Here is a 10,797-nt window from a genome sequence, read left to right as displayed (position 1 = left end):
AAGTATAAATACAAAACATAAAACCATACCCGGGGAGGATGTAATACTATGCCTCCTATTTGAGTAAAAGCAGTGACAATGCTAACGCCACATGCATGTAGGAGTGGGTTAGGATCATAATTATTGAACCTCAAAGCCTATCATCCAAGGATAAGCATGAAAAAAATAGCATACAGGTCATACCAACAAAACCAATCTTAAAGATCGGCACATACCTCACTGAGGACACTCATTCGTTGTTGAGGCTTCAACCTTGACTTTTCCATCAAGGAAGCTCATTGAAATGTTGACAGTGATTTGGTATATCTTTGTAGTGAAATGCTTCATTACATATGGTTCAAAAATTCTTCATTATAGCGATTTGGTATATAAAAGCAGCTTCTCCTAGTTTTTAAAATAATGCTTCATTGCATATGGTTCAAAAATTCTTATAAGCCAATTGATTACAAAATGCTGACAAATAATGAAACAACACAACTCGGAAAAACTCACATTTCATCTTTGCAAGGCTTGCCACTTATCCCAATGATTTTAAATTCTTGATTTGTATGAGATGTCTTCACTCTCGAATTTTCAAAGCTCTTCTAGCCTAGCAACAACAAACAGTGAAAAAATAATCTTAGTAGACATAATATGAAGAATGAAACAAGCAAGCTAAAACAAGTTGCCTCAATAGGTATATTATATATAGGCATTCAATAACCTAGAAAATAAAAATAAAGAACAAATTCTTAATCACCTTGTTCCAGTCCAGTTGGTATGCATCCTTGACATTTTGATTTGCAAGTAGAAAGCCAACCACTAGTCCAGGACACACAGTCATAATAGTAGAGACATCTATATTCAATAAATAAGAAAGATAATAATATTTTTAAAACAATAAAGTTTTTAGGAAGACTTATGAATACTAAGTAACAGTAGTATAAACAAGAAGACATCTATAATGTCTTCTTTATGGGAAGACTTATGAATTCTAAGTAACAGTAGTCTCAGTTTTTGAAACAAACTATATCAAACAATGGAAGGGAAGGGAAAAAATGTTACCGGAAGGGAGAGTTTTGTGGTTGTGGCCACTACTAACATTCAAACGCCTTCCAGTGAGAATTTGTTGTCGGTCGAACATTTGGAAGATTCTAGTCATGCACCCTATTTGCCTCTGCAACTCTGGATTTTCATGATCAGCAGCAAATGCTTATAGAAACTTTGCTGACATATTTCTCTTCCTGCAACTACAAAATCCGAAATAGAACCAGAACACTCGGGCCAGAAATTAGATTAGGGTTTAGCAAAATACTTACCTCCTTTAATTTGTTCTACAATATTTCCTGACAAACACGCCAGCATTCACCCTTCACCATCAGTGCCCCTGATGCTACTTCTACCAAAGCAGTCCCACTGCATTAGAATGATATTATGCACCTAGCTAAAAGAAATCCCTTTTCCAATTTCCAGTCCCCAACCGAACTCAGCTTCTCTCCAAAACTTCCCTCCCTGGCTGGACTACCAACCACACCGAAGAAAACGGGCAGGTACACCTTCAATAAGAAAGGCACATGAGGAGAAGAAAAACAAAAAAAATACAGAAAAGGAAGCAACTTCAACACATTAGCCACTCCCTGTGACAGGTGCACCACCATAAACAAAAACAATAATAGAAATATAAAAAAATAAAATAAAACTTGTTGCCTTCCTGTAGCTCCAATTTCCTTTTGTTGTTATCGACTAGAGAAGCAATGTGTGTAAGGAAGGTGTCAGAGGCAGTGTAACGCCCGCCCTCCCTGCTAACCCTAAGGGACGGGGCTATGATACTCTACGTACATATTACAGCGGAAGACTTAAAATCATTTTTCTTGGTTTGATAAAAACTGAACTGCACTAATATGGTTTCCATAACATGATAACAAGTTAAATAAAAACGTAACATCAAGTCAACCATATAGTACTACAATTTATGAAACCAAAGTGTAATTCTTAAAAGTTCTTAAAGCAGATTCTTATTTGGTTGCCTAGCCACCGCTACACACATCTCCTTGCCTCTCCTGCTGCTCCTTTAGCTCATCCAGCTTTTTCCTTTATCTGTGGTACAAGGAAAGTAAGCTATGAGCACTCATGGCTCAGTAAGTTCCTTTTTTACTCACTAAAACCGAAAATCATCACATGATCAAAGAATATCTTAACATAACATAATCTCAACTAGTCATGGCATAACATATCATACTCTTTAAACATATCATGCAGCATAACAACATCATAACTAGTCATGGCATATCCTAGTATCATTTTAAGGTAGCATAGCATATCAAGTTCTTAAAGCATAGCATGAAACATAACATAGTTATATCTAATCATGGCATATCATAGTATCATCATAAGATAACATAACATATCAAGTTCTTAAAGCATAGCATGAAACATAACATAGTTATATCTAATCATGGCATAACATAAATCATAGCATCATCATAAGATAACATAGCATATCAAGTTCTTAAAGCATAGCATGAAACATAACATAGTTATATCTAATCATGGCATAACATAAATCATAGCATCATCATAAGATAACATAGCATATCAAGTTCTTAAAGCATAGCATGAAACATAACATAGTTATATCTAATCATGGCATAACATAAATCATAGCATCATCACAACATGATCATAAATTATATGCAATATGATTTTGAAAACATGTATCCAAAAAACATGTGTATGTCCCATGATCTTTAAAATCATTTCTTCTTACATATATACTTGAACATAATATCAACTTAAAGGGGATCCCGGCTATGTACCACATACATACATAATGCGCGCATCCTAAGTAGACCCAAGGTAGCTAGTCTTGAACCTACTAGGAAACTAGGCCCGTAGCTCGACCTAGGGGCACGTAAGGAGCCCACCCTTTACTAGGCCCGTAATTCGACCTAGGGGCACGTAAGGATCCCACCCTTTTGGTACAAGCCACATAAAGTAAAGTACATGTCATACTTATACATATCATACATCATAAAAGCATGCATCACTTAGGCACACATCATATCATAAAAGTATGCATCACTTAGGCATACATCATGTCATAAAAGTATGCATCACTTAGGCATACCTCATATCATAAAGGTATGCATCGCTTAGGCATACATCATAGAAAAGTATGCATCACTTAGGCATACATCATGTTATAAGGGTATGCATCACTTAGGTATACATCATATAAAAGAATACATTACTTAGGCATAGGTTGTAAAAACATGCATATCTTAAGCATAGAGCATATCATCAAGCATGCATAATTTCACCACATAACATATCATGTAAGCATGCATATTTTAAGCACATAGCATATCATCAAAGCATGCATATTTCTATCCACATAGCATATCATAAAAGCATGCATAATTTAAGCACATATCATATCATGGAAAGTATAAATCACAAGCATACATGTTTAAGCATAAGGGGTGTATCATGTGATTATACTATCATAAGAAACATGGTAACATAGTTAACTTGGGTTCTAAGCTTCCTAATCCCTTGGGTTCTTATCATGGACGAACCCCTTAGATCTCATTTTAGATGAAAAACAACCTCCAAGCGTGTGGAGCCTAAATTATCATCACATCAATTTCATAGGAAGCATTATAAGCATGATTAACTTGGTTTCTAAGTTCTCCAAGTCCCTAAACTTCATGTGGCCGAACCCTATCAGTATATAAACAAGGTCCCAAATGTCATGAAATCATGGAAACCTTAAACCATATTTATAGCATTTTTTTCCAAGTAACATAGTAAGCATATTGAACTAGTTCCTAAGTCCTTCAAGCCCTTAACATATGTCATGGTCAAACTTTTAACAAGTGTTCATTAGGGCTAAAAACAAACATACAAGCATGTGAACTTGAACTAACATTATGTATAAATTTATAACAAGACATTATACAATATGTATGGCCGAAACTTACCCTAGCCTCAATTAGGTCATTAAACAACATATAGCATGAGAACTTTGTCTTTCTACTTATCATATTCTATGTAAAGTGACATAAGCATATTTAATTTTTGTTCTAGGGTTTCTAGGGAATCTATCCCTTCATGGCCGAAACATACAATGGTCCATTTAGGTCATGGAAAAATTATACAAGCATGTGACACAATCAACACATTATCATATTTCCATAAGAAGCATTTTTAACACATTTGGTTTCATTTCTAAGGCCTCTAGGTCCTTTAAACTCTACTTGGCCGAGACTTATCAGTGTATAAACTTGCTTCAAATAGCCTAAAAACATAATAAGTCATACAAGTTTCATAGCATGTATAAAGACAAGCATAATAGACATACATGTGAATTGTGTCTTAGGCTTCCTAGGTTTCTTTCCCTTTTTCTTTTATTTTTTTCCTCATGGACGAAACTTACCAATTTCTAAACTAGGTTTTAGGTGGCTTAAAACATGAAAGACCTAAGTAAGTTTCATGGTAAAAATTACTAAGAACATCATATACAAAGTTGGTTCATAAACAAGCTAGGACCCTTGTGATCTTACATGTCATATATCATGTAACTAATTTTCTATACTCCAATTAAACATGAGAGCATTAAACAACTTTCATATCATAATATTACAGAGGTCTTGAGCATATTATAATTTTGTTTAAGCTTTTCTAAATTATCCATCTTATCATGGCCGAAAATCTACAATAAAAGTTCATGAATTTCTAGCAATGTTCATCATGAAATTCTTCAAGAGAACTCTATATTCTATCATACAAACATGGTTACTTAAATTTAAAGGTCTTCCTAACCCTAATTCCTTTTCTTGGCCGAAACATATAGGTGGTTTTCTTTTGGTTCCAAGTAACTTTCAAGCAGGAAAACCAATAGAAGACCCTTAGTAGTTCATGGAAGGAATTTTGTACTAGTTTGGTTAAACAATATTTTTCCTAACCTCTTTAAAATATTTTTGGCCGAAATTTTAGGGTTAGATACTCCTCTGACCAAGCATCATTTAGGTATAAAAACATGAAGAAAATCCTTCCTACATAGCATAGAAAAAATATCATGAAATAAGGACTTGTTTAAACCTCCCTAGATTTGAAAACCCTTTCTTTAGCCGAATTTTTTCTTAAATTCTTTCCTAGGTTTTCTAATCCTCATAAAATCCGAAAATCACATAAAAAGCCTTGTACCACAGGTGAGGGGAAGCTTACATCCTTTTCGCTTGTGGATCTAAGGTATGGTGATGGAAGAAGTAGCCCCTTCTTCTAGTTCCTTTCCCTTGATTCCCTTGCTTAGTCCTCCTTGTATCTTAGGCTTTCTTAGGAGAAAAAAACCTTGGCTTTGGGGCCGAAGATGGAGGAGAGGGGACTGATGGTTTCGGTGAGGGAGAGGAAGAATGAGAAAATGAGAGAAAAATAAACTTCTCTTTTCTTGCTCCCTTTTATGTTAAGGGGGAAGAGGTAGCAAAATTGATTTTTGCTTTCCTTCTCCCTTAACCCATTTTCTATTTTTCTTTCATTTATTTTATTTTCTAATTTATTCTCACCATTCATGATGAAATAAGGGGGAATGAATCCCCTTAATTCCTCTTTACATTTTCGGCAAAAGCAAAGAGGAAGAGGGAGAGAAAGGGAGGAAGGCAAGTTGCCTTTCTCTTGCTCCTTTCTTGTTTTCTTTTGGCTAGCTTTTACCCTTACCTTTATCATGAGTTTCCCTCCTTTGCTATCAACATCTTCTCTCTATCCCAATTGGTTTCTACTAATTAATTCTATGAAATATAATATAAGAGGTTCAAGGTTCAATCCTTGACTTCCTCTTCTTTTTATTTCTTTTTGCTTCAACTCACTTCTTATTATTTTTCTAAGGAAAAATCCCATATTCATATGTTTATCTTAAAAGCTTAGTGGGTGTTACAGGCAGGGAGTTCAGACGGGAGGAAACTAGCAAGGCATGGATGTGGGGTTTTGCGATCCCAAGGATGGTGAAAGATTCCAATGGGGGATGAACTTGGAATTGAATGGAATGGATTGTTCTTTTAGTTAATTCCTTATTGGAATGGGAATTGTTCAATAAAGTATAGAAACGCAGAGGCAGGAATTACTGGGCAAAATTTAGGACCGAAAATATACTAGAATACACGATACAAAAGAAGACTGTTGCTGCAATAGAAGAAATACAAAAGAAATATGCAGAGGCAGGAATTTCCACCTGTATTCCAAGCCAAATTGTGGTTAACTAGCATACATATATGATAATTAACTGTATGAAAGATAATTCATTTATCTCACAAGGATCATATGTGCTAAGAATCCTACATAGTTGTAGTGTTTTTTGCTTCAAAGAGTTAGGTTCAATGAATTTGAGTGGTTAGTGCAAATCAAGTACAACATCTCATAGAAGATTAAAGTGTTCCACAGTATTGTACTCTTCTCAATGGTTGCTCGGAGATCAGATAAGGAAATGACTTACTAGATACTCTAAAAGGATAACCATATATAAACAACTTCCATCCTTGCACTTGTGAATTCTGGAATTCCAAGCTCTAATCTTTTGGTGATGTAAATTTAAGAAATCAGCAAATGTAATACAAATAAAGAGTAAATCTAAATTACTTTTGCACTGTAAAAAGTGTGATATAACCATTCATATTGGAACTTAGACAATACATTTATATATGGAGATGTAGTGTCGATGCTGATCTACCACAGACCAAAATAACACCACTGTGTTTCTATACTTTATTGAACAATTTTCCACATATAACCTCTGAACATTAAAACCACTAGTCCAAGTCAATAAAGTTTTTAAGATTGTTTTGAAAAAATAATTGTCTCACAAGAAGAAATTCCCTAAAAATGTATTAGGGAATGTCCTCATACGGTTCGGCTATTCGACCTATTTGCTGTGGAAGTTGAGCAGAGTCAGAAATAATCTACCTGAAGAAGCGCCTTGATGACTTCCGGAGTGAGGATGAATTCCAACACGGGATCCTTCTGAAGGGAGATCAAAACATCTACGAAATCTTTCTCATCATGCGACGACACTCGCTCTTCATGTTCCTTGATAACCTGATCCAGCAGATCGTCCCACCTCTTATGGTTCTTCTTCACTCGCGCCACCTTGCCGAGCAACCAATCCACCCAACCGAGCCACAGGAGGTAATCCCCGAGATAAATCTTGTCCAACAGCACCGAGTTCTCTGAGATGAGCTTCGAGAACAACCCTTTCTTCCCTTCGAACTTCTTCCCCGTGACTATCCGACACAGGATGTCGTTGGAGAAGGCAAACAGGACGGGGGACATGTCGATCTCCGCTGCCGATCCACGGGAGCAGATGGCGGCAACCATGGTGGCCACCTCCTGCTCGCGAACCAGAGCGTAGGACTGTACCATCTTGGGGCTCAGTAGGTGGAGGGTGCATATCTGTCGGCGTTGCCTCCACTCATCGTCGTAGGGGGCGAAGGCCATGTCGCTGCAACCATCGAGGAGGATGCAGGTGACGGTGGTGGAGGAGCGGCTGGCACAGATGTGATCGTGGGTGCGGAGGACATCCCGGGCAGCATCGGGGGAGGAGACGATGAGGGTCGGGACGCGGCCGAGGTAGAGGCAACGCCTAGAGCCATATGAGAGAAAGATCATACGAGGAGAGAGGTTTAGGGTTTAGGTAGGCTAAGGGGGGGAAATAGTGCGCCAAAAATTTTTCGACCACTGCTACAACAAAAACGACGAAGGGGGAAAACGGCGAAAGAATAAAGTCAAAGACAACGGTTTATTAAAAATGTTGTCTTTGACCCCTAAAAAAATGTTTAAAGACAACAGGTTTAGAAAACTGTTGTAAAAGGTGTTGTTGATTTTACAAAAAGTCGCTCAACAACAACGGTTTTTATAAAACTATTGTCTTTTATTTTTTCAGGCGCTCAAAGACAACGGTTTTGCTAAAAACCGTTGTCTTTTACCAAATTAACAACAATTTCTTCTAAAATCGTTGTCTTTATGGTGTTGTCTTTTAACAATTTTGTTGTAGTGTCTCAGGATGAAAATCTATAGAGATAGATAGAAAAGGTTGCTTGGTATTTCACAGTCGACATATATAGACAGAGTACTAAAGCGGTTTAGCATGTCTAAATCCAAGAAAGGTTTCATAACTAAGAGACATGTAATTCACCTTTTGAAGTATATGTGCCCATGCACAAAAGATGAGAGGATTTGTACGGATAAGATACCTTATGCGTCCGTAATAAGATCTATCATGTATGTTATGTTATGTACAAGGCCTGATGTATCATATGCTCTGAGTGTTATGAGCGGATACCAGTCTATTCCAAGAATGGATCACTGGACGACTGTCAAAATGATCCTTAAGTAGTTGAGAAAAACTAAGAATATGTTCTTGATATACGGAGATGGTGATATGATCATACACGGATATATAGATGCAAGTTTCCAGATGGACAATGATGACTCCAAGTCCCAGTCTGAATTTATATTCATATTAAATGGAGGTACAGTTAGTTGGAAAAGTTCCAAGCAAGATACTATTGCATATTCTACTTGTGAGACAGAATACATTGCGGCTTCAGAAGTAGAAAAGGAAGCAGTTTGGATCAAGAAGTTCGTTGCCAAACTTGGAGTAGTTTCATCCATTATTGAACCATTACCTGTTTACCGTGACAACACCGGAGCTATTGTGCAAGCAAAGGAACCTATGTCTCATCAGCAATCAAAACACGTGTTTTGGCACTATCATCTGATCAAGGAGATCATTAGTAGGAAAGAAATACAACTCGAGAAAATTTCCACTGAAAGGAACCTAGTGGATCCTTTGACAAAGACTGTACCACAAAGTAAGTTTGAGAGTCACGTCCATGCTTACAATTTAGGACACTGTGGTGATTGGCATTAGGCCAAGTGGGAGTGTTAGATTTTAAGGGATGTCCTAAGGCAATCGTCTTACGGTTTTTACTAAATATAGATTCACTATTTGAGTGCATATTATATATTTGATTGTGTTAAACTCATTTACTGAATATCCGCAATATAATTCATAGCATGAAAGAAATTATGATTAGATCACAATTAGTGATTATCTCTACGTGTGCAATTATGAATGTATTGGAATTTCCCTACTCGTCGAATTGATGCATTTAGACATTATCAATTTTATAAGACTAGCACAGGTTATACTCCTTGATTCACCAAGCAGTTGTTTTCTCACTAGCTGGAGACATTGAGATGTTGAGAGTTAAACGCGGATGCTAGTTATGGTAACTAGTTTATTGGAGTGACTTACTGTAAGACTTCATATGATTATCTATATATATGGATATGTCTGTGAAACTCTTACTGCAGCTTGAGTGCAAGTTTTTTTCGACTTGAGGTATACAAGTCATCTTGGTCGTAGAGACTTACACTTTGACATCTTAAGCAAGCATCTCATTGAGGTGTGGATCCGGGATGATTGGGAATAAGTAGAAATGTTCGAAGATATTTGGATAGCTCACAAAGGATTCACTGCTCCTTGAGAGGAGACGTATACCTTATGGTCACTCGTTAGGATTATTACTCAAAGTCTTTGACTAAAGCAACGCATGTTAAGAGTATGAGACTCTTGTACACATGTACGAGTAATTTGAATCCGTAGAACGAGAAAGTATTACATGGCCTAGGTGTGACATACTTAGTCTAGTGGGGACAGACACATAGACCATGTCCTGAACCCAGTGTGTATAAGATAAGTGAAAGGAATAAGGCATGACTCACTGTAGCTGCTGAAGGGTTTATAATTAGTTCTAAGATCAACTATGATTTTATGACTAATTGGAAATCATGATGTCCTAGTAAGTATCACTCATTATCATTTTATAATTAAGTAATTAATTATGGATTGTCAAGATAAACTGGGAACCCATTGGGTCACACGCACTTACGAGTCTCTAAAAGACTTAAAACGAGTTAAAGAATAGAATTTTTAGATCAAGAGATAAATATTTGATTGGACTATATATAAGACAAATATGAAAATATTTATCATGATGAAAGTGCGGATGGACTACATCTCATATGGTAAAGTTGAACCATATTTAGTTTAATCATGAATTAGTCATGAACCAACTTGGTTTAGTTGTGAACCAAAACAAGGGGTTAATGGGCTAGTTTTTAGTTAAGAGATAATGGGTTGGATTTGGGCTTTCTAATCCAACTCATTAAAGAGGATTATATATAGATGTAATTGGGAGAGAATTAGATACAAGTTTTATTATTTAGTTGATTAGATTTTTGAAAACCTAATCCTCCTCTCTCTCTCTCTCCTCTCTTTACTGCCACTCACAATAAGGAGAAATTCTTCTCCTTATTGCCGTGACCACCAAGCAAGGAAGAGACATCTTTCTTGTTTGATTCTTCCGCTTGATCCCTCTTCTTCATTCGTGGCTAGTAATTTTTGAAGGAGAGACTTGCACTCATGGAGCTGTCTTGAGGAGCTCGGTGTTGATACAAATAGAGGCGAGGTTTGACAATGTCGCTAAGATTGATGCCCTTCTCATTACAGGTCATCTGTAAGGTATACCTAGCGTAAATTTACTTTTAATAAAAAATTTTAATTATGTGATCATGTTTGACATATTGTATCCTTTTATGCATGTGGTGTGTGTGATATAATAATTATGAATTATTATTATTTTATTTTCTGCTGTGCATGTTTATGAAACGTATTCTAGCGCGCACTCGCATCGGGCATATCCTAATAGCTTGAACATTAATAGCTATTCTTGATTGATATTGAACATCAAATTAACTGAGTTT

The 10,797-nt window shown here is 36.4% G+C and overlaps 1 protein-coding gene across 1 annotated transcript; it reads right to left on the bottom strand.

The window, feature by feature from the left end:
• Nucleotides 1–1,344: 1,344 nt before the first annotated feature.
• On the bottom strand, nt 1,345–7,635 carry LOC122013801 (cytochrome P450 71A20-like). The gene is made up of 3 exons (XM_042570027.1): nt 6,934–7,635; nt 1,461–1,535; nt 1,345–1,395 (listed from the first exon to the last, which is right to left on the bottom strand). Exons 1-3 carry the CDS (start codon nt 7,633–7,635, stop codon nt 1,345–1,347), a joined length of 828 nt encoding a protein of 275 aa, XP_042425961.1.
• Between the last annotated feature and the right edge of the window lie 3,162 nt (nt 7,636–10,797).

Source organism: Zingiber officinale, chromosome 8B (genome assembly GCF_018446385.1).
Source record: "Zingiber officinale cultivar Zhangliang chromosome 8B, Zo_v1.1, whole genome shotgun sequence".
NCBI classification, from domain to species: Eukaryota; Viridiplantae; Streptophyta; class Magnoliopsida; order Zingiberales; family Zingiberaceae; genus Zingiber; species Zingiber officinale.
Note: the sequence above shows the minus strand (reverse complement) of the source record. Positions and strands in the feature narration are given on the sequence as shown.